Below are 23443 nucleotides of genomic sequence, written 5' to 3'. Positions count from 1 at the left end.
CAGACCTGCTATCGGGGTGAAGAATCGGTGCAGAGGTTCGCGCACTGCACTGTGAACCCCGGCAACCCGAGTTAGATTCCCGGGCCATGGCGAACATCAGTGGTGAATGATATCCGAACCGGTCCCGAGCCACTTCCACTTAACTCGGCATCGTAAAAGACGAGCATCCCCCCCCCCCTACAGCCTGAACAGACTGTTGGGGCAAGTGCTGTTAGCGAGCACCCTATGAATGCCGGCACGGCACACGAGGGAGTGGAGTGGCCTGCACCACGCCCGGCCGCCTTTGTCTCCCCAGTGGCGACGTTTACACGCCGCACCAGGCACTCGTTTGAGGAGGCCGAGTCGAACTTGGGGAGGCCCAGGACCGGTTCCGATAATTGTCACCGGTGTTGGTCGTGAGCGCGAATCGAACTCGGCTCGCTGGGTTCGCATGCAGAGCACTGAGCATCATGTGAAGTGTGGTCACACAACCCCCTTGGACCTACGGCGGTGTTGGATTGACAAAACGTTCTGTGCATTTAATGTTTTCATCTGCCGTGGAGTGGTTATCAAAATCGCTCCGCCATCAATTATAACGACTAGCCTCCCGTGCATCAACATTCTCGCTCACCTTATAAAAAAAGTTTACGTTGATTTCGCTTGCGTGGAATGAATGTTACATAAAACAAAACAAAAAACAGGTAAGCATAACGCGTAGAGTACTAGCAGACATGTGTTTTGATAAATACACTTTAAGATCTAAGCGTGTGCTCAAAAGACCTGCGATGCAGAGGGGCAACGGCAGTGGCGACATATCTTGCACATCGCAGGTCAAACACACGCATGCCACGTGTGCACGCACACACCTGATGTACCACCACGTGAATCGCGAATGGTGACGCGCGCAGTGCCCACCCAGCGGCTTGCCTTTCAAACCACAGGTATGTTGGCGACCTTGAGGTGTGTTGGTGACCTTGAGGTCAGGGCCATGCGCGAAGGAGCTCACAAACACGCACACACACAGCACCCCCAACAGCACCACTGTAGGCAGTCCGCGTGGGTGACATTAGCAGTGTGGCTGTGGCCACGTGCAGTACAGTATGGTACAGCGCGGTCCAGATGCCTTGTGACCCCCAAATCTGATTGACCCCTAACACTCCCCCCCCCCTCTTTGCATATTCATGTGGTAAATGGGGGAGGGGGGGTCACAAGACATCTGGACCACTCTGTACAGTACCATGTTGTGAGAGGGTTGGGCACATTGCACTTTGGGCCCACTCACGGCTAACGTCAGTGGCGAGAGATATCTTAACAGACGCAGGCCAATCGGTTTGAAAGTCAATGCATATATTATTATCGGAGCATGTTTGTTTGCACGTTTGCCACGAGCACGTGCGGTTAATGCGCACCTGAACATATTAACACCTGTTGCATTGCCAGAAAGGGGTAACACGTATCTTGATACTGGCACAGAAGCAAAACAAAACAGATCCCGTGATGTGGTGGGGAAGTATGGCCAAACAAGTGGTCACACAAGCGACGTGGCGTGGCAAGAGCTAGTTCCAGCATTGGGAAATGACCTAGACATTATTAGGAGAGGCTTGTTTAAATCAAGGTCCCATTAAAAAAATCAAACCTTCTCGTCTCAGCGGACTGAGAGTTTCGCTCTCAGCTGAAGGTCTCAAGAGGATTGTTAAAATACCTGTACGGTTACGTGCATGCGATATCCCTTACGATAGTCGGACGCCACTGGAGTTTCTCACTTTCAAGTCTAGATTGAAAACTAATTTCTTTAGAACTGATTTTTGTCTTTAGATTTGTTGTCCGTCCCCCCACCCAATTGGCACCTCCTAATTTGCACGGTTGGCTACGTACGGTGCGAAAAGAAGTTCAACATACTTTACACACAATGTGGTGATGTGGGCCCGACAGCGAGAACCAACCCAAGCCAAGAAGCTCGTTTCGTCTCATCTCGACACTTTGCAGGGCCTAAAGACGAGCGAGCTGCGAGTCACATTTGCTGATGGACAAGTTGGAGGGTGATTGTGCAAAGCATTCACACGCAACGTTATTCTGTTCAGAAACGCGAGCAGCGAGTGTTTTGTTTGCATCGGAGAAGTTCACCACATTCGTATAATTGTGCCCAGCTGCGGAAGGTTATTAAAAGGCACACCACACACACCCACAATCCCTGCTTATGAAACCGCGGTTACAACACCCACCAGCAGCATCCACGATCTTCATTAAACATCTTCACCATCATCTATCTTCCATCGTCGACCCGTGGGGGGGGGGGCTAGGGATTGCTCCACATTTGAGACAACACCACACACTGCCTTTGCCGTCCTCTCTCACCTCTCGTGCCACAAACGCCCAGGTGTAACGGTGTGATGCCGGAATATGTCATGACCATCCATCACACACCCCCAGGGTGGTTAAAACGGTCGCACCGTGGTGAACCCATCGCCCAACAACACAGTGTGGCCGATAACCCACCACCAACACACCGGGTGCAGGACACCTGAGTTCGATACGAGAGCACCAACAACAAACTACAGTAGACACACACACAGCGCCGCCGCCGCAGCAGCAGCAGACGAGCACACGAGACTCTCCCACCTGCCGCAGTGTGCGGAAATCACTCCACGTGTAACGTAACGCGAACGCCGCCCGACGTTTCGTAAGGACGCGAGTGACCCGCCGTGCACCCGGGACCGGGGGTTCTTACCGCAGCAGCCATTCGCCTGCAACTCGTCTTTTTTCGCGTCCTTCTCCGCACTTTTCGTGCGCTTCGAGAGCGGCTTCTTGTCCTCCGTTTTGCTCACCATGGTGCTTTTTTAGTGTGTGCGTGTGTGTAGGCGGTGAACGCGAGTGACAGACGGCCGACGACGAGTAACGTGGTGAGCGGTACAGGCAGGCAGGCAGCAAGGCAGGCAGGCAGGCAGCAAGGCGGGCGGGCGGTCGGGCGGGTGACACACGCACAGCGATATACCCTTGAACACACGTGTTCGAGAGCTCTCGGACACAAGCATGGAGGCCGTGACGTCACCCGCGAGGCTCATGCCCACTCCCTTATAAGGAGTTGGGGGGGCCACCGGGGCACGCCCATCGGGGGGACGTCCCCCCTCCACGCCCCGCCCACCTCTATCACATCCGTCACCCCCCTTCTTCACGCCGCCCTCCCTACGACCCGCCCTCCTCTCCACGCCCCACCCCTCCACGTCCCCCCCCCCTCTCCACACCCCGCCCCCCTCTTCACGCCCCACTCCCTCTTCACGCCCCGCCCCTCGCTAACTCTCCACGCCCCCTTCGCGACTCTTGGGTTTCACAAGAGTCATACTCGTAGGATTAGTGGAGGCATTCCAAATGCAGCGTAGCCGCGCTGTATTGGGATGCATTGCGAATGGATTTTTTTGGAGGGATGGGTTTAGTTAGGTTTTTCTTGGGATTTTAATGCTCACCCTTAAGATGTCAAGCCATAGAAGATCATTGTCTTCCTTAAAACACCCCATTGAGGCCTAATAATAATAATATATGGCTTAAAGCTTTCGTCACTGCAGGAATTCATATTCTTTGGGTCTTTCGGTAAAGCCACGTAGATAGAAAAATAATAAATAAATAAATAAGCCGCGCCGTTTCGATCGCAACACAAGCAATCGTCATCAGGTGAAAAAAATATATAGCTTTCTCGCTATGTTTTTGGAGTTTGTTTTTACTGCATACACATAGCTGTTAACCCCTTATCAGTGCCCTGCCTTATTAGACAGACCAATGCAGACCTTATTGGTGACCCCGTGCCCCTTATAAATCTCATCTTACAAAGTCCCATCACAAGGGAGAAACACAAACAAATAGACAAAAAAATGTTTGCCCAAATTGAAACTTGCTGTAAGCCGTATGGACCTGAAAACTCAATTTCACTGTACAAGAATACTGCTAAACCGTATGGGTTGACAGCTGTGTATACATTAAGGGCCGTCCATAAATGACGTCACGCACCTAGGGGGGGGGTCAGAAATTTGTGACGATGGGGGGGGGGGGGTTGAGAAATGTGACGTCACATCAAAATGCGCAACTTTAAATAAATACAGACAACACGTTCTAAATGTTGATTTAAAGCTTTCGTGACTGCAGGCATTCATATTATTGGTTCTTTCGGTAAAAGTCACCACGTAGAAGGGAAACAATAAAATAATAAAAATATAAAACAATAAAAAAATTCTCACGACGTTTCGACTGCAACACAAGCAATCATCATCAGGTGTGAAAACCACAGCAAGAAAATTTAATCAAATAGACTGTTTAATAAATGTTTTCTCCTACAACATAAGAGTGCAGCGGCACATTAAATACGCACTACAATGGCAATAGTTTAAAGCGATTTGAAGCATGTTTTATTTTGTGGGGGGGGCAGAGCTTTGTGACGTCATATTTGAGGGGGTCTGACTTTTTGTGACGCCGTGTGACGAAGGGGGGGGGGGGTCAAAATCGTCCAAAATCGCGTGACGTCATTTATGGACGGCCCCTTACTTAACTACGGTATATATTTTTTTTTCTAAATCTATGCCTCCAGTTTTCTGGCTGGCTGGGCTCCTTTACAACACAACTCTGTTGTTCGTGGCTGCCGCCCGTAGCCACCCAGACTTCGGAATAGGTTGGGGAGAGGTGTAACTGATTACTTTTGGTGGTCCCGAGTAATGGGATTGTGAGAATAGTATGCACATGACAACCGCCTCTTGTTTTCTGTATCAGACAAACGGATCTTAGGAGGACAGACAGTATTGCGTTCAAATGCCATGTTGTTTTAAAACAAGCGTGTCAAAGGTCGCAGATTAGGCGGAGACTTCATAGACATGGAAACAAACAAGTCTGGCTGCCTGGGATGGAGGCGGAACACGGGAAGGGAGTTCAGAATTGCTGGAGCAGACGAATTAGATGCGGCGATCCCTACAAAAAAACAAAAAATGTGCACTGCTGAAATACATTTCCTGTGCACCTTTCAACGCGACTGTACGTCTTCTTTATTGGCGACTCGATGCTCACCGAGAATCAAATTGAAACGCATTGCGTGCCGAGTGAAAACCCGAGTTAGCTTAAGCACATTAGAGCCGATCGATGCCGTTCTTACCCATCGCTGAATGTGTGACGTCGATAATGACGCTACACAACATTGGTATTATACATTTGTATATTGTACTCTCGGTTAATATTATACTATTTGTCCATCTTAATCGCTGCAGTCTACCGCTGTGCCTTTTAAAAGTTTCTTCAGGTTTTCACCATCACATCTCTCGATGTGTCTAAAATTGAAAGTCTGTTGGCATACTCTTGCAGTGCATATGCACTTGAGCGTGCTAATGCCCTACACAACACAATGTAACACAGGAACTTCCTACTCTTGAAATGTATTAAATATCAACACAACAAGAAGACTTAATTTACATACGGGTGTGTTCATATCATCAAAAACACGTGCCTTTCGTCGGTGACAATTTGTTAATGCAATTTTGCCAAATTATATCTATACTTATATATGTACAGCACTCTACCCAGGATGTAACGTAACATCATAACACGAACATGGTATTGTTGTGATGGTGACAGAAAATGTGCAATTATGACAAGAAGTGAAGATTTCTTCTCAACAAAGTCCCTTTACCAATGACCTCATTGGCTCTTCCCTCAACCCGCCCATGTCCTGAGGCCTGAAATTGCTCACCGCTGAGAGGAATAATGAAACACACCACGGCAAACCGCACGTTTTTATATTAAATATTCAACTCAGACCCAGCATAACTTAATTAACAAACACACCCTAACTCTTTGAAGCGGGCTGAGCAATAGCTGATGACTTTCCAGCGAGAACAGTTTGGCATTGTTCAAATTTGTGGTTTTAGATCAGATAATGTATTCAACGTGTTGAGATTTCAAGTGTCCCTTGCATACTGAAGAAGCAACTCTGGCATTCTGGCCTCCAGCATCTGCGCTACCACGATTGTTATCGTAGGTATTGTGCAGGTATCGTGCAGCAGTTTGAAAGCTTTCATGATTGTACGAAATGTCCTCCAAGTACGTTGACCTTTGTAGCTGGGGAACACGTGGACATGGGGGGAGGGGCCATGTTGCGGAGCCAAAGGGTCCCTGGAAGGTGTTTGAGGGGACACGGCATATGGCTATCCAAAAGTTTAAGGTGGGGGGCAGTGTAGGAATTGGGGGTTAAAGGACAGTCTCCTGCAGCCATCTCGTGGCTAGCAGGCCTCGACATTGGCACTTACCTCCTGAGCGTATTGTCATACGCAAGTGTTGAAACATAAAACACTATAATTGCACTGATCGTATTCAACAAGATTGCATATATATTCTTGGTTCTTTCGGTAAAGTCACGTAGAAGGGAAACAATAAAATAATATACTTTTATTATTTATATTAAATATTTCAAAAATAATAAAAATAATATATTGTTATTTTATTGTTTCCCTTCTACGTGAATTTACCGAAAGAACCAAGAATATGAATCCCTGCAGTCACGAAAGCTTTAAATCAAAGATTGCATATACACAGTAAAGCGACCAGCGGTAACAGCTGTGAAAAGTAAGGCCCTGTCCCTGGTGTCAAGTTAGTCAATCTGACAGTGGTAAAACGTATAAGAGGTGGAAGTTAATTCCATGCTTCTGCCTTGCAATTGGGTGCTGTAAAGTTTACGTGTTTTTATCACCTCTTACAATAAACCATAAGTTGAGTCATCATCATGGGATTTTTCAGCACTCTTACTTTACTTTAAGGAATGTTTACACTGTTGAAATAGTTTTCTTTATTGAACCGAGCTGGAGCCCAGGGTCGTTCCTCGCAATACGGGTTTCAGCTGGATCTGATTCAAGCCAGTCCAACTGATCTGGTCCCACGTCACCAGGTTGGAGCCGTACCAAAAGCTGGTTGTCTCCACTTGAATGGGGGTGAAAATAAACCCTTGTGACCACAGTTAACGGCATCTTTGTATAAGGCACAGGGAACATCACGTTTTGTTCAGGTTGTGTGGTTTTTTTTAGTCAAAATAATAACCGGAAAATATTGGTTGCATCAACCACCTTATCTATTTAGTTTTCTAACCAGGTTTGTCAAGATTTAAATGTTGATATTTTATATATCCTTGCCTCCATCTATCAGTCATGCAATATTAGTAATAATCTAAGTCAGCAGAACAATGTCTACCAATCTTCTCCAAATACAATGATTTACCAATCCGTGTCAAATTATATTATTAGTATGCAGGTTAAATATATTTGTTATTTCGAGCTTTTTTGACCACCATAAAGGTTTCGTTCTGCGGTACAAGATGACTTCAGTTGATAATTGGTTCCAATTAGCCCAGTAAACTCTACTTATTGGCAATACTCAAACATTGTTCAGATTTACGTCTAAGAATTGGAATGAGAAATGCACTTTATCCCACTTGCATATCAAAAGCAGAAAACTGCAAATCTGAAAAATCTGCACCTTTTGTAAAAGAGAACTGACATTTCAAACAGCCAATTACAGCAAATGAACAGTGACATAGTGGTTAGCACACTGCACGAGGTATCCAGCAACCCGAGTTAAATTATTGGCTAAAGCTAACTACAGTGACATGTAGCATTCCAAACAGCCACATTAAATGGGTTTTTTTGGGTTAGAACGTGTAAATATGTGTCATTAAACCCACCACCACCCGACAGCCAATTAGGGTTGTCACGTAAACAGAACGTGCCAGTTCGTTACTAGTACAGCACACCGACGTGTTGGAGAGCAAATCCACAACATTTACAGAGTACGACGTTTCGCCAGTAATGACAATTAGCTTCATCAGGCGACAGCCAGATTTGTGGAGAAATCCTCCTGTTTCGTTCCTTAAATAGTGGTAGATGTGATGACGTCACTTGTGAGCCCTTCTTGTGCGAAGGGGGGGGGGGGGGTGATTAATGAATGAATATAAATGACAATGCCGGGAAGGGTACATTATGTATGCACACTGCTTTTGTACATCCTGTCGTTTGCATGCAATAAAATAGGACTACCTGTTATTGTCTGCGTACACGTTATGTATGGTGACCTGTATAGGCATGCATTTAAATAATGTATTATTTGAACCTCATTGCGGTACCCCGGCTCTCGCATAATGTCCGTGATGGAGTAATTTTTAGTCTGTTGATGGTCGGCGATGCGGCAATCGACTCATCTCGACGAGCTGTACACGATGCACCGCTACGGTGCGTACGAGCGTTCGGGGGTTTCGGCGCAATCGTCCTCACTGCGTTTCGACATCGCGGAGTGTGGCACTGATTTCGGATTGATTGGTACCCCAGTCGCGGAGTTAAGTAACACCCCTGGAAAAAAGTGTCCCAGATGCCTCGCTCAATTTGTATTATTTGGTACCCCGGGGTACCGCCCTAAGGATCATCTGATGATTCGCTTCCAAGCAGCACTAAGCTTGTAGCTATTTGAACGGTTACATTATTTTTTATTTCTCTCAATTTCGATAGATTCTCGAAATTAGTCTTGGCCAGTAGTAACTAGTTTTGCACAGAACTTCAAAATTATCAAATCCAATTGAGTGTCCTTGTTGGCACGCATGTTCTGCCACTGTCGACATTTGTATTTTGGAGAATTTAATATTTATTTGGTGTTCTTTTAGTCTCGTGCTGATCATTCGTCCTGTCTGCCCAACATAGTATTTTCGACAAGTACAATGAAACCGGTACACACCTTCTGTTGATAGCTTCGGTAATACATCTTTAGTACGAGATATTCGTTTCTGTATTTACGTGTTATACTGACATTAGAACCAGTTATGTCTCTCCTTTACCAACCCCTGTACACCCTTGCAAATGCGATGTTCCATCCCAAGGAATTATCCAGGTAAAATATTGCAATAAAAACACGATGTGGAGTTGAGAAGTTTCCCATTTTCATAAACGTTGTCAGAGTTTTTAATTCAGGGTTATATTCACATTGGTACAAATATGCCACAGATTAAAACATGTACCAAAAAGGTTAGTGTATAGATTTTGCAGACGTCCTTTTTTCCATGACCAGAGCAAGTTTTTAATTAGGGTACACAGGCCAATTTTAGTGGCAAGCAGCAATGGGTGCTTGAACCGGTGAACCTGCTTATCTGAAACGATCATTTGATATTCCATTTCGTGCAGGCTTACCGTAATGCCTCTCCCAATCCTTTGGAAATAAAGTCTATGAACAATATACTCCGAATTTTTGTAGAAAATGTGATTTTGTACGAACACATTTCGATTAACAAATTTCTATCTTGGCAAAATATTGAACTCAAAGAATAGAGTGCATGAGTAAATGTTATTGTTCGAAGTTTTATACAAACTTAGATTATCTTATTTGACTGGGGGACTTTATAAGTACAGTACAGTATATGCAAACACAAGCAACTGGCAGAAATAAATGAAAATTCGGATTTGTGAAGTGAATGTTGACTGATCTGAGATTATTGCTAACTAAACACGGGAGCATTTCTGCCTTACGTAGAAGCACACAACTTTAGCACAGCACTTCACAGGTGCCAGGCCAGTCCCATATTGTGGGACTTTGCCCGCCTGAGCACCGCATATTTTAGTTACGCCTCGCTCGCATGGCTTGTGAAGGAATTACATTGTGGAAAAGACTTTTCTACTTCACAGTGATGATGGTATTCAAATTCAAAGTTGTTGTGCAAACCGTGACACTACAGTTCAATGTTGACTAAAATCATTGCATTTATTCCCATTTGCAAAATAAAAAATCATTACACCGAATCATAATCGTGAGATTGCAGAATAGAGGTGGGAGAGGGGGATGGAGTGAATTGTTACAAGCATGTACGGTAGATCATTACAGTATACTGTATATTCTAAAATCTCAAATATTTCTCAAACATAGTAACATGCAAACAACATGTTTAACTGTAATATAAAGTGAAACATCCCTATTAAACATCCTGCAGTTTAGAAAATTGTATAAACATTGTCTTAAGGCATTTGATTTTGCATTGTGCATAGGGTATACATGATTTATGGTTCCAGTATTACAAAGTGAACAACTGTTGCACAGCCTTCAGCACTTTCATAAGGATATTCAAACATGTCAATGTAAAACATGATCAATGTTTTACCATGCCCGAAGCCACCGATGGCACCACACCTCGTCAGATCTCGTAGCCGCTGCACAGTAGACAACCGACCTCCAAGATCTGCCCAAACAGTACCCGTCTGGTGTTAAGTCTTCCTCTTGGTCGCTAGGATTGTGGAGACCACTCCAATGCATGTCTCGGTATCCGGCCCTCCTTCCATCCTGCACACGTCCTACCCCGGCGGAATCCCTTTTGCCGAATATCTACAAACACTTTGCATGCCACTTTCTCTTCTGGACCTAATTTCCCTATCTTGCCACATTTCTAGCACGTCTCAAACTACTGCTCCTTCCAGTCAGCTTACCGTCAAAACTACTCCGCAGAAACAGCACTCAAAAGAGTGCTCGATGACATTTGAATGATTATTGACTCAGGCTCCATCGTTGCTATTGTAAGTCTGGACATTTCATCAGCCTTGGACACCGTCAACCACTCGCTCCTTACTTCCCTCCTGAAATCCGACTTCAGTGTATGTGGCTCAGCACTCAAGTGAACACTGTCGTACCTTTCTGATCGGCAATCCTCAGCCAGGGTGGGCTCGTCCACGTCTGCTGATACAAAAGCGTCGTGCGGCGACCCCCAGGGCTCCGTAGTCGGTCCAATGCTGTTCACGGCCTACACTTCCCCATTTGGCCACCTCATCGCAAGCTTCGGTGTCAAGCACCACCTCATGTGGACGACACTATTCTAAAAAAAAACTTCCAAGACACACATCTCCGTCGCGACTCACTTGCCTCTCTCTCCGTGCCCTCCACTGGCTACCTATTGTCAGCAGGGTCACATACAGGATCGCCTGCCTCTGCCACCGCGCCTTCACATCTGCCTGCCCCCCCCCGTACCTCTCTTCATTATTGACTTGCAGCGCAGCACACGGCAGATGCCTTTGCAGTGCGACTCAAGACCTCCTCTTGATATCAAGATCCAGGATGGTGACGTCTATGCGCCGCTTCTCGGTGGCTGCCCCAGTCTGGAAGGCAAGTGATCTGCACATTTCGAAGCATCACCTTAATCGTCTCCTTCAAGAGACACTTAAAAGCTCACATCTACAACCACGCTTGCGAGCGACTGAGCTTGGCTCGGCGCCGCTGATTTGCGGCCGTTACGTCCGCAGATTTGCGCGCGTTATCAATTGCATCTTTATTATAACAGAAGCAACAAGAGCAGCAACGAGAATAGCATCAAGAACTGCAGCAGCAACTGCAACACTAGCAGAAAGGACAATAGCGACAGCGGCAACAACACCTTGCGATAGCAGATGTTGCAGCATCTGCTGCACAGCTGTTTGTGGCCGGGCCCTGCCCTCGTGGTGTGGTCAAGCAATGCCTCCACTCTTCCCTGGCGAATGAGGGGTCATACCTGGAACTTCCCTTGGCCTGGATCGACATATCAACTCTATCTCATCCAAACGTCACCAATATTGTGGTGGGACTCATCAGTAGACTTGGCCCAGCATCCAACGTGCAGAAGGGAGTGCTGATCGGTGGACTTTCCGGTTGAAACAACTCGAGTTCCGCACCCACTGTGCTATGATCTGCTGTGGAAATGCCGACCCATACCTGACCAAAATTCGTCAATTGTTGACATACCTCGCAAAGGGTTTTGCTGTAGATGTGGTCAGTTCTTGTGGTAAAAAAAAATCAATAGTGCGTTCGCCGAGATTATTGACAGTCACAGTTTAACCCAAGACGTCAGCAGCGCACAGGAAATATACTAAATCACATCTGCCGATGCCATAACTGTGACTGATGCTGTTATAGAAGATGTGCGTATCGCAGACCAGTCTTGTGACGTGCAAAGTGGCATTAGCGATTATTCACCCGCTATTCACAATGATATAATAGAGACTAGAAACGACTAGAACACAATGCATTCCGTCACAAGATCCGGTCATTATCGACGTGTCTACATGCTGCATCGACGGTCAATTCATTTGCAGAACTACTCTTCTTGATGAACTCGTGCCCATTCGAACAAGCACAAAGAGAATGGGGAAAGCGTGCAGTAAAACTAGCTAAGCAGACGTGGAGGCTGAAGCGTCTTTGGGCGAAAACTAGTTTCAAGACTACCCAAACCGCTTACAGGGCGGCCTGCAGATCTGCCAACCGACTAATTATCTTGCATCAATGAGTTGGCTTCTGACTCCCGTGCTCTGGAGCGTCAAGGTCAAGGGTCTGCTGCACTCCAATCACCCATTAACGAGGCAACCATGTCTCTGCACAGTACTTGCAATGTTCTTCGCCAATAAAAGTGATCAAAGACGGCAATTTATAACTTGAAGGCAACACAAGACTCGAGACCCTGGCTCCAACTTCGGTGGTAGAGGTCATCGATGTTTATCGCACGGCTGCCAAATAAGACATCGTCGCTCGGCAACATCCACACGTCGCTTCTCAAATCATGCTTGGAAGTGCTTGTACCGCCGATTGTCCACTTGGCAAATCTTTCGTTCAGTAAGGGCTGTTTCCCAGACCGGTTCAAAATGGCGCAGGTAAAACCACTCCTGAAAAAAACTGGCTTGTGCCAGTAATCCTGCAAACTATTGCCCAATCTCAAACCTGAGTACGATTTCAACAGGTCATAGAGTGCCTGTGTCCGAAGTGGTTACTTCCCCATGTCGCTGCAACGGGCAGATTCAAACTATTGCAGTCGGTGTACTGGAAGTTCCACAGCACTGAGACAACTCTACTAAAGATCACCGATGACCTCTACAAGATCAGCGTTGATTGGCTTCGATCTCTCAGCTACCTTCGACACCATTGACCACGAGATACTCTTCCGGTGGCTAAGGTCAAGTTTCGGTGTATCGGGTACGGCACTGGGATGGAATGAGTCATACCTAAAAGGTCGATCGCAGTTCAAGCTGGGCGACGAACAGTCATCGCCTATGCCGTGCTTAGTCTGCGAACCACAGGGGTCCATCCTCGGGTCCTTCCTTTTTTCAACATACGTCACGTAACATCAAATTCCGTCAATATGCTGATGATACACAATTGTACACCGTAGTGCAGTTAAAGTTAGATTTGGAGAGCCTCGGTAACCTCGTAGATTGCATGTGAGCAGTACACCTGTAGTTTGCATGAGACAAAATGCTGCTTAATCCAGAAAAATCGGAGGTTCTGCTGGTTGGGACTCGGGCCAAAAAAAATTTGTGGATCAGGTGTGGCGGTTATGGACTTCAGGATACAGTTTTATACTCATCTAAAGAGCCTCGGGCACCATACTCGAACAGAATATGTCCTTTGCTCACGGCGTGCAGAATGTCGTCAAGTCCTGCAATTTTCATATCAGGGCTCTACGACAAATTCAACCTCTATTGAGTCATGACATAGGTAATACGGTGGTGTTTACCATAGTATCGACAAGACTCAAATATTGCTACTCACTGCATGTACAAAATTCTCTGACGGGTACTGCAAGCTCCGACCATGTCTGTCCAGTGCTCGCCGAGTTGTATTGCCTTCCGGTTGCCAAACGAATACATTTATAAGGTCTCACTCATACACACAAAGTGCTTGCCACAAATGAACCACAATATCTTGCTGGTCTCACCAAGGAGCATAAAGCACACGAACTCCGATCAACCTCGCAGCTGATTTTGGCGAGCCATCAAGCAAAGACGACTACTGCATCGAGCACTTTCAGATGCGCTTCTGCAGCCGTCTGGAACGCTCTTCCTATTATTAAGCCGCTGGAGTAAGCAATTTTAAGTCTTTATTGAAAACTCATTTCTTTAGCACTGATTTTTGTTTAGTTTGTTGTCCTTCCCCGGACCTCTGATTAGCACAGTTGGCTACATAAGAAGTTCAACATACATACATAATGAACAATCCCTAAGCACATCCAATGCAGTGCAAATATATATATATTTTTTTACCCCGACTAGTTATTACCTGAAGATAAAACCAAAGATGTGAGGCACTTGGTTAGTACTATCATCTTGGTCAGTCCAAGTCCACCGATTAGCTTTCATTCATATTTGGTAAATAATTTTTACTGCATAAATCCAAGAAACCGTTCCATTTCAAGCCCCAAAAAGCTCAAGAATCCTTATTTTCCAATTGGTATTGTGGGGCATTTACACATTTCGAAAAATAAAGGCAACATCAGCATGTAATGCCTAATCTAGGCCAAGTACCAGAGCTTTCATCTTCAACTTCACAGTAGAAAACATTTTGTAAATACGGTGCAAGATTTTCTAAGTTATTGATACACCTTAGGCAATTTATATTGTCGACATATTCGAATGCTAGTACAAAATTATTTTTACTTTTTAAAATAGATCTATAAGTACGTGTTATGCAATTTGATTGTTAGCAGTGCAGAGAAACTTAAGGCACAACAATTAAATGTGAGCCTGGCTGGCTTGCCCATGCACGCGAAGAGCTGGGAAGTGTAGCATTTCACGCTGGGTTGCCCAGAAGGCCAGGCCTTTCTCATAGTAGGCTGCCTCATTGATAAAGGCAGGGATAGTGACGCTAGGGCCCTTGTACGGAACGGTTGCTCCATCCAGAGTGAGGAATACAGGCTTTCCTGGATGCAGTGGCTCCCAGTCACGATCCTGCGAGGGTGATGAAGGAGAAAATGCACCAATGCAATTACATCTCCACTCGTCTCTAATTGGGGCGGTAGTATGTGTATTGAGGTTAAAGATAACGGCAGTGCTGAGGCAAATGATAATTTTTTATTAAAATTTGTATTTAATAAATACCAACATGTAAAAACATAACTCGGTTATGAATTAAGATACTAATCGATAAAGTGTTGATAAGACACTCCTGGATTTCTATTTTGAGACATTTAAAAAAAGAGATATGGGATTGATGGCCAAATAAAGATGGAACTACTGCAAATAGACGTACAAAAATACAGGTTGCAAGGGTAAAAAAAAGCATAGATATAAAGGTGTAAAATGTTTGCAATTATTTTTTTAAGTTAGAGGCGAATTAACGAACAGTGCAAAAACCCTTTTTGATGATGGACAATGCAGGGTGCAGGCAGTGGAGACCTGTAGATCAGGGTGGATGACAGCGGTCAAATTCCCATGCGAGTCCCGAGGGTAATCAATGCGCTCAGTGACACGGCACACCTCCAAGCTGCCAGCCGGAAACTCATGTCCTACGTGTCACGCATTGCCAACAAGAAGCCACCTCACAACGTTGAAGCAATGTAGGCTGTTAATACGTAATGTACATACAGTAAAACCTTGGATTGCGAGCAACTTGGTCTGCGAGTGTTTTTGCAAGACGAGCAAAAGTTTCAAATAAATATTCATTTGATAAACGAGCGAGGTCTTGCAATACGAGCAGTACGTATACGCTTTGTCTGCCGTGCGTCACGTCATCACAACTGATATACGAGTGCATGATGTTATTGACACTCTACGTGAGTCCATGAGAGCTTTCCTACATAAAATGGATTAAGTTATTTTATTTGTGTCCCGTGTGTGGGAAGAAGAAAAAAAATGCAGAATTTTCCAACCTGTGTTGAAAAGATGCAGGAAGTCAAGGGCCGTTGTGACCAGCTTCCTCATGCGGATGAGAACGTCTGCCCGTGCAACACCTTGTGGTTGAGGCCCAAGCTCTAGTCCTAAAAACAAGCATCATAAAAGTATAAAACAGAAGATAATTAATGGAAAATTGTGTTTGGAAGTCGTGATGGTATATATTAAAAAAACTCTAATTCTCTCCTCACACGTGTCGAGGCAAGGCTGTAAGCGTTGTTCTCAGGTCAAGCGAGCTTGCGCCATCTTTCGTTAGGCGCTGCCTCATGGTTCAGGTTTGCCTGGCTACACGTGATCATTCCATGACACAGTAAAACGTCATCTGTTAGGTACATGTCACACTGAGCATCATCCCTTTCTGAAATTTAGTTCGGCTTATTCAGGAGCTTCAACATTATTTGGAACACCCTGTAGAGGGTTGTGTAATAGTTCCTCAATAATTAATGGTGGATTAGAGTTGCCATTTTTCACATGTTGCATTACCGGTTTTTAAAGGCTTGGGGGATAAATGAGATTGCTGCGCATGTCCCCTGCACACCCAATGTTGGGCTACTGTAACTTTTTGATTTCTCTTATACCGCTTTGGGGCTTTAATACTTCACATCTCCTTAGATATGAACTGGTAGCTATGGAAAACCAAGCCAAACACTCAGCACAACTCGTAACATTTGGTAAAATCTGCCGAACAATGTACAATAAGAGTGTAATAATAATAACATTTGTAACGGTCCAGATTTTGCACACAAGTCAACAGCTCAGAGGCGTGAAGCCAAACTCAGGGCTGCTCCAAAGCCTGACCAAACAGACAGGCCTTTAGATGTTTCTTGAAAGTCAGAGTGCATTTAATGTTGCATATTTGCAAAGGGATAGAGTTCCACACCGAGGGGGTGATAGCAGAGAACCGACGTGAGCCTGTAACAGTTCGAGACCTTGGTGTTCGAAGCTGATTGAGTGACGCTGCCTAGGGTTCTAAAACTGAGCTTCAGTGCAAGGTGAGAGTAGCGAGGCGAGGTATGGTGGGGAACTGGTGGTGAAGGCACGATGACAAAGGCAGGCGATTTTGTCATTTGTCCTGCTGGCGAAAGGGAGCCAATGAAGAGTATGGACAGCGGTGGCTGAGTCGAGCCATAGATGATGAACACCAAGGACGACAGGAGCAAGGTTGTTCTCTAATCGTTGCAATTTGAGGATGCTGCTGGATGATGACTTGGAGAGAATGGCATTACAGTAGTCGATGCGAGACCCGACTATACTCCAGGCGAGGGTGTTGGCAATATCGATGGTAATGGGTGGACGTAGGTGACGAAGAGCCTTGAGATGATCGTTGCAAGTTACAATACATTACACATACTTAATAGTGTACACTAATAGTTAAAATTAGCATCTGTTTTTTCGTACACACTACAAATATATGCATTTACTTTGCAATATGCGCATGTCCTATTTCAAAATGTTTTGTTTTTCATTGCATTTGCGTCTTGTTTTTAAAATTTGCAAATTCAAACGAGCTGTCCATCTCAATCACATTTTAAGCCATGGTCAGCGTGCTCCAGAAAACATCGAACCCCTGATAGCAGCGCTTCAGTGCAAGAAACGATTAAGACGAAGTTTCAGAGGTGGATTGGCATTTTTTTTTTCAAATGTGAGCAGACTTCAACTTCTTCACTACCATGCACGTCATGATTTTGGGTGAATAAGTAAATAAAAAAATGACACTCAATAGTTTCTCAATTGTGCCCATAGTACCATCCTTTAGAAAGCAGACTTTGGTGCATTGTACGTGACCTAAAAATAAAAAAGGCCCATTGTGGAAGAAGATCGTCAGGTTTGCTTACCAAGGCTATGCTTGGCTACAGATCTCCCTGTGGCATACTGCAGCACAGGGTGCTCTGTGAGAAGCACAGGGCATGGCATGGGTTGGCACTTGCTCTGAAGATCAAATGGAGAAACAAAAAAGTAAAATAAAAAGCATTAAAAAGCAACGGAATGCAGTGCCTCGCAATGTACGGTCAGCACCCTCTCAAAGATGGACATCCGAACATCTTTACTTGTAAATGAGCCTTACAATTGATACGTCTGGCAACACTGCCTTCAATTGCTTAACCAACTATATGTTGTGAGTTAAATAAGCAACCTAACATTCTATAGGTTTAATATAGTAAACATATACCTATGCATATGTCATTGGTTGCCCAACATGTGTTTGCAGCTTACATTAGGCATACCACTATTGCAGGTGTGTGCAAAGTTTAATTTAAATCTCATTGAACAAAGCTTCAAAGTTGTCTCAAGATATCCTGGGACACACAGCACAGATGCGTAACTACAACAGTAATTGTGTTTCGGGTTGCATGTTCCTTTACGTACTGGTGTGTCGGTTGGATTTGTGATCATAAGCCTGTAGACTGTAGTTTACAATAAATAACAGAAGATTGGTGTTGTAAAAAAGCCACAAAGTAGTGAGCGTGCTTACCAGCAAATCGATTACATGAAAAAGGCAGACATAAAAGAGTTGAAAAAAGGCAACTTATTGTGGATAGGTGAAAAATAATCAAAATATAAGCCAGTCAACAGTAATACGATAAACCAGTATTTTTTTTTTAAACAGATATTGGGCAATGGCAGGTGGGATTTAGAAAAAATCAAACAAATGATTTAAGCCACAAATCTCAGTACAGCACTTGATAACTCAAATACTTAAGCTTGTTTATACGTCCACAACCAGTTTCACCAACGAGGTCTAACCTAACATCTTTGAGTGTATAATTCCAAATGTATTTGTCAAATGCAGTAAATTTAACATTAAAACTGTGCACACAAAACCTGTTTACGTGAAACCAGTTGGGTAGCCTAAACAAGCCTTGTGTAGTCTTTAAATAGACATCCTTACCTATGCCATGTTTGGATACACTAGATGCATAACACCTCTCCACACCTGCCATCTCATTCAAGAACACTGGGCTGATTGCACTCTTACAGATGTCCTGTGGGAGGTCAGAGGTAAATATAAAGGTAGAAATTAAACACATTTCGGATCAGTGCCTTGAAGAAAATTGGTGATCTTCCAGCGACGATTAAGCCATACTGTGATTGTTAATCTTTAGGATATCATTTAAATTAGAACCAAAGATATTTCACCAATATCCTCAGGTAACTGGCCAGAGTTGGACCAACCACTGTCCGTCTGCATCTCAATTGCAGTGCAAAGTGGTGTGGGAACCTAAAATTAATTACGCTTTTCACAAGCCACAATTTTTAATGTTGAGTTTGCATGTGATCAGAGCCTCTTTCAAATTATCACGATTCGAAAAATGCCTTGACTTATCGGCAGGACCTTATCATAAGTGAGAACGCATAGGCAAGTTACTTTACAACTGGTTTCTTGATTGTTTAAAAGTTACGGTGGACAAGAATAATTCAAAGTTGATTGACATTTTTCCATGACCAAGGAGGTATATTACATTTGTTTATTGTAAATGGTAGATTTCTCATATATACAAATATTGAATCTTGCATGATCTTTTGGATCAAACAACACAGCTCATATTTGATGCATCACCTGCATGTATCGAGCCATGTGCAAGACCACGATGTCGGCGGAGTTAGACACAATCAGGCAGTTGCCCATGTTCGACGTGGTGTTGTGCATGTCTATTATAAAGTCAAAGGCTTTATCCGAGCCCTTGGGCCCAAACAGGCGATTTATTTCTTGTGCACGTAGAGTCTCATATGGGGTGTCCTCCTTTACTTCCATCCTTTGTGAATCAAAACACAAAATACAAAAAAGGCGTCATGTTAATAGTTTCAACTAGCTGAAATTAATTTGACCAGATTAAAAGTTGATATTCACTTTGATAATACATTTTATCAAGTGATCATTAGCCAATAATTGTGGCGGTTTCATTATTAGACATAAGCCAGGTTCCATCCTCATAGCCCAGTGATACCACAATCCTATGAGCTGATCTTATTTTTCCATCTCCATGGTGGTGACTGGCACTCCACCATTACCACTCTCGACCATTGGCCATCAACCCCTGCTGGTGAACCGTCTTGCCCAATCCCACTGACTTTTCCACACAGAAAATATGAACTCACCTTGTGTCAATTTTCATAAGACATACATCATCAGGTTTTTTTACAAACAATTCCATGCATGTATGAGCATAACAATACATTTTAATTGAGGAATTTCTGCAAGCCCACCACTTTATTCTAGTCAATACTTCATAGATTAAAAAAAATGTCTGGATTCCAAACATGAAGTGGGAAACATACTTCCTGCTGCAATTGCAGATCCTTTGTATCTAGGTGTTCTGACACTTACAAGGATTCCCCCGGGAAAGACATAACCAGGCTAAAACAAGGCACACGATAGGATGACGGGCACTCTCACTTACGCGAGCTGTTCATGCGTGAAACAACGGTTGAGGTCGGTGTCAATGTAGCGCGTGCAGTGCTGCACGGCACGGGGGTTGCCCATGACAGGCGTGCTGCTGAATGACGGACGCGATATCTCCGCAGCTACCTCGCCAGCGTCTGACAGCCAGTGGCGCACCAAGCACACCCCGGACATCTCGTCTCCATGTGTGCCGCCAAAGATGGCCACGCGGCTGACGGGTGGCACCGATTCCATCCTTTGCAAGCTGATTGGGAGACATACCAACGCATAAGAGAAGGGCTGAAACTGGTCTGGTGTGTATGTTCAGGAGACCAGTGCGAATCATTGCAATCATAGCCCGAAGAATTTCACAACATTTGCTTATCCCCAGCAACAGCAATAGCCACCAAATCACCACTAGGTGGTGGTGAACATCGCTGAAGTGCTTATGCCAGGCTGTCAACTTTAAGGTTGTTAAGAGTGGCACGTATGCAACTGTTTTAGTTGTGTGCCCAAACCATGTGTACATACATGTGTAAAGTTTGTATCCGTGTTAGATATGTGTTTAACAGGTTTATGTGAGAATAGGTTTTCTCCTTTTTTCTGGCAACAAAACAGCTGTGTTAAGATGTTAAAACACCAAACTGAAACCTTTTACAAGGCATCATGTCTGCATTAACCACAATACTTGTGGTCAGAATGCAAACGAAAATCGTACTTTGATAATATATGCATTGTCTTTGAAATTGATTGCTCCACACCAGAGACAGCTTTCTTTTGAGCCTCGTCCTCTGGTGTTAGACCAGAAAACGAGGCACAAAACAAACACCAGAGGTCTAACACCAGAGGACGAGGCTCAAAAGTAAGCTGTCTCTGGTGTGGACCAATCAGTTTCAAAGGCAAATGCATATATTATCAGAGTACGATTTTTGTTTGCATTCTGACCACAAGTATTTGTGGTTACGATGCAGACATGATTCCTTGTAAAAGGTTCCAGTTTGGTGTTTTAACATCTTGACACAGCTGTTTTGTTGCCAGAAAAAAGGGGAAAACCTATTATCATATTTTGGTACTGGCAAAGGAGGTCCCATGATGGAGGTTTATATGTGTACAAAGTGTGTCTCCTGTCAGGCATGTAAATGTATCTGGTGTGTCGCTGCCAGGTGTGTTATCAGGTATGCATCTGGAATGTAAATGTGATATATTTGTCGTCTGTGTTAGGTGTGTGTCAAACGTGTATTTGTTTCAGGTATGTGTCAAGTGTGTATCTGTGTTAAGTATGTGACTGTGACATTCTGTATGTACAGTAACTCTCAGCTAGGTACAGTACTTAATCAGGACACGTCTAAGGGGCCGTCCATAAATGACGTCACGCACTTGGGGGGCGGGGGAGGTCAGACATTTGTGACGATGTGTGACGGGGGGGTGTTTGAGAAATGTGACGTCACATCAAAATGCGCAACTTTAAATAAATATAAACACGTTCTACTTAATTCTAGATTTGAAGCTTTCGTGACTGCAAGGATTCATACTCTTTGGTTTTTTCGGTAAAGTCACCTAGGTAAAACAAAATAAATGAAAACAACTAAATTAAATCACGACGTTTCGGAGGCAACACCATCTTCCGTCTTCAGGTGGAACGGTCACAGCAAAATAAATACCTGTGACCGTTCCACCTGAAGACGGAAGCTTGTGTTGCCTCCGAAACGTCGTGATTTAATTTAGTTGTTTTCATTCATTTAATTTTACCTACGTGACTTTACCGAAAAAAAAACAAAGAGTACGTTCTAATTAAATATTTTATCCTACAACATCAGAGTGCAGCGCCACATAAAATACGCACTACAATGACAATAGTTTAAAGCGATTTGAAGCGTGTTTTATTTTTTATATTTGAGGGGGGGGGGGGGTCTGACTTTTTGTGACGCCGTGTGACGAGGGGGGGGGTAAAAAATCCTCCAAAATCGCGTGACGTCATTTATGGACGGCCCTGAAGTCTGTGTTAACATTAACTGGATTAAACAAAACCATTCAAAGCAAAAAGCACAACTCTTAGCAACATGAAATAAGCGTAAGCAAACGAGTGAACATACAGTACTGTGTAAAATGTGTTACACTCATTTCCTGCAGTATCGCGTAGACCTTGTTACGTTACATTCAGTGCAGTATAGTGTAGCCAGGGTCACGTTACATTCCGTGCAATACGTTACCGTGTGGACAGGGTTACGTTACATTCCGTGCAATATGTACTGTGTGGACAGGGTTACGTTACATTCCGTGCAATATGTACCGTGTAGCCAGGGTTACGTTACAATATGTACCGTGTGGACAGGGTTACGTTACAATACGTACCATGTGGACAGGGTTACGTTACATTCCCTGCACAATATGTACCGTGTGGACAGGGTTACGTTACAATATGTACCGTGTGGACAGGGTTACGTTACAATACGTTACCATGTGGACAGGGTTACGTTACAATACGTTACCGTGTGGACAGGGTCACGTTACAATACGTACCGTGTGGACAGGGTCACGTTACAATACGTACCGTGTGGACAGGGTTACGTTACAATACGTTACCGTGTGGACAGGGTTGCGTTACAATACGTTACCGTGTGGACAGGGTCACGTTACAATACGTTACCGTGTGGACAGGGTTACGTTACAATACGTACCGTGTGGACAGGGTCACGTTACAATACGTTACCGTGTGGACAGGGTTACGTTACAATATGTACCGTGTGGACAGGGTTACGTTACAATACGTTACCGTGTGGACAGGGTCACGTTACAATACGTTACCGTGTGGACAGGGTTACGTTACAATAGGTACCGTGTGGACAGGGTCACGTTACAATACGTTACCGTGTGGACAGGGTCACGTTACAATACGTTACCGTGTGGACAGGGTCACGTTACAATACGTATCGCCTTAACGTTCCACTCCGTGCATTAAAAACGTCGCTGGGGCACGCGCCGCGTTACATTTCCGTGGGCGCCGTTTCGGGGGACTTCGCGACGATTTGTCGATTCGGCAGACGACGACGACGACGTGGGGAGGGGAGGGAGGAGGAGAGGCGCTTGCCGCGGTCAAGACGACCGCTTGCCGCGGTCAAGACGACCGAACTCACCGGGCCCGGGGTTGTTGTTGTTGTTGTTCCTTCAGAGAAGGGGAGAGGCCGAGGCCGCTGCCGCCGCTGTAGCCGCAACTTTCAACAACAACACCGACGACGACTTGGGAGAGAGAGAGGAGGGGGAGTGTGTGTGTGGAGACGTAGCGAGTGCGATAAATGAAAGACATCGACCAACAAACGTTGATTGTAGATGTCTTTGCCTCTCCGAGGGGCGGTGAAGGAGAAAGCTTCAAAGTCCAACGCGGCGGCCACCCCCCCCTCACCCCCCCCCCCCGGGC

At 44.8% G+C, this 23443-nt stretch overlaps 2 protein-coding genes across 3 annotated transcripts in view; both read right to left on the bottom strand.

Annotated features, from left to right (window-relative positions):
* The window catches only part of CLUH (CLUH binding protein of NUMT mRNA), a 74616-nt gene extending 71578 nt beyond the window's left edge, over positions 1–3038 (bottom strand). The window contains exon 1 of the mRNA XM_032967643.2: positions 2708–3038. Coding sequence (XP_032823534.2) covers positions 2708–2807 — 100 coding nt within the window. The 5' untranslated portion in view covers positions 2808–3038. The remainder of the gene's footprint in view (positions 1–2707) is intronic.
* A 6397-nt stretch (positions 3039–9435) lies between these two features.
* LOC116950140 (aspartoacylase-like) lies at positions 9436–23443 on the bottom strand. Of its 2 annotated transcripts, none has more exons than XM_032967645.2 (7): positions 23163–23443; positions 20048–20293; positions 19207–19402; positions 17483–17576; positions 15626–15733; positions 15153–15262; positions 9436–14705 (listed from the first exon to the last, which is right to left on the bottom strand). In XM_032967645.2, exons 1-7 carry the CDS (start codon positions 23330–23332, stop codon positions 14490–14492), a joined length of 1140 nt encoding a protein of 379 aa, XP_032823536.2. In that variant the 5' UTR covers positions 23333–23443; the 3' UTR covers positions 9436–14489. The 2 variants fall into 2 exon arrangements, with proteins under 2 accessions (XP_032823536.2, XP_032823535.2); XM_032967644.2 differs by lacking the exon at positions 17483–17576 and adding an exon at positions 18538–18631 and having other exon boundaries at positions 23163–23442.

This window comes from Petromyzon marinus, chromosome 38 (assembly GCF_048934315.1).
Source record: "Petromyzon marinus isolate PM22_M1 ecotype Great Lakes invasive population chromosome 38, UKy_Petmar_22M1.pri1.0, whole genome shotgun sequence".
Classification (NCBI taxonomy): domain Eukaryota; kingdom Metazoa; phylum Chordata; class Hyperoartia; order Petromyzontiformes; family Petromyzontidae; genus Petromyzon; species Petromyzon marinus.
Note: the sequence above shows the minus strand (reverse complement) of the source record. Positions and strands in the feature narration are given on the sequence as shown.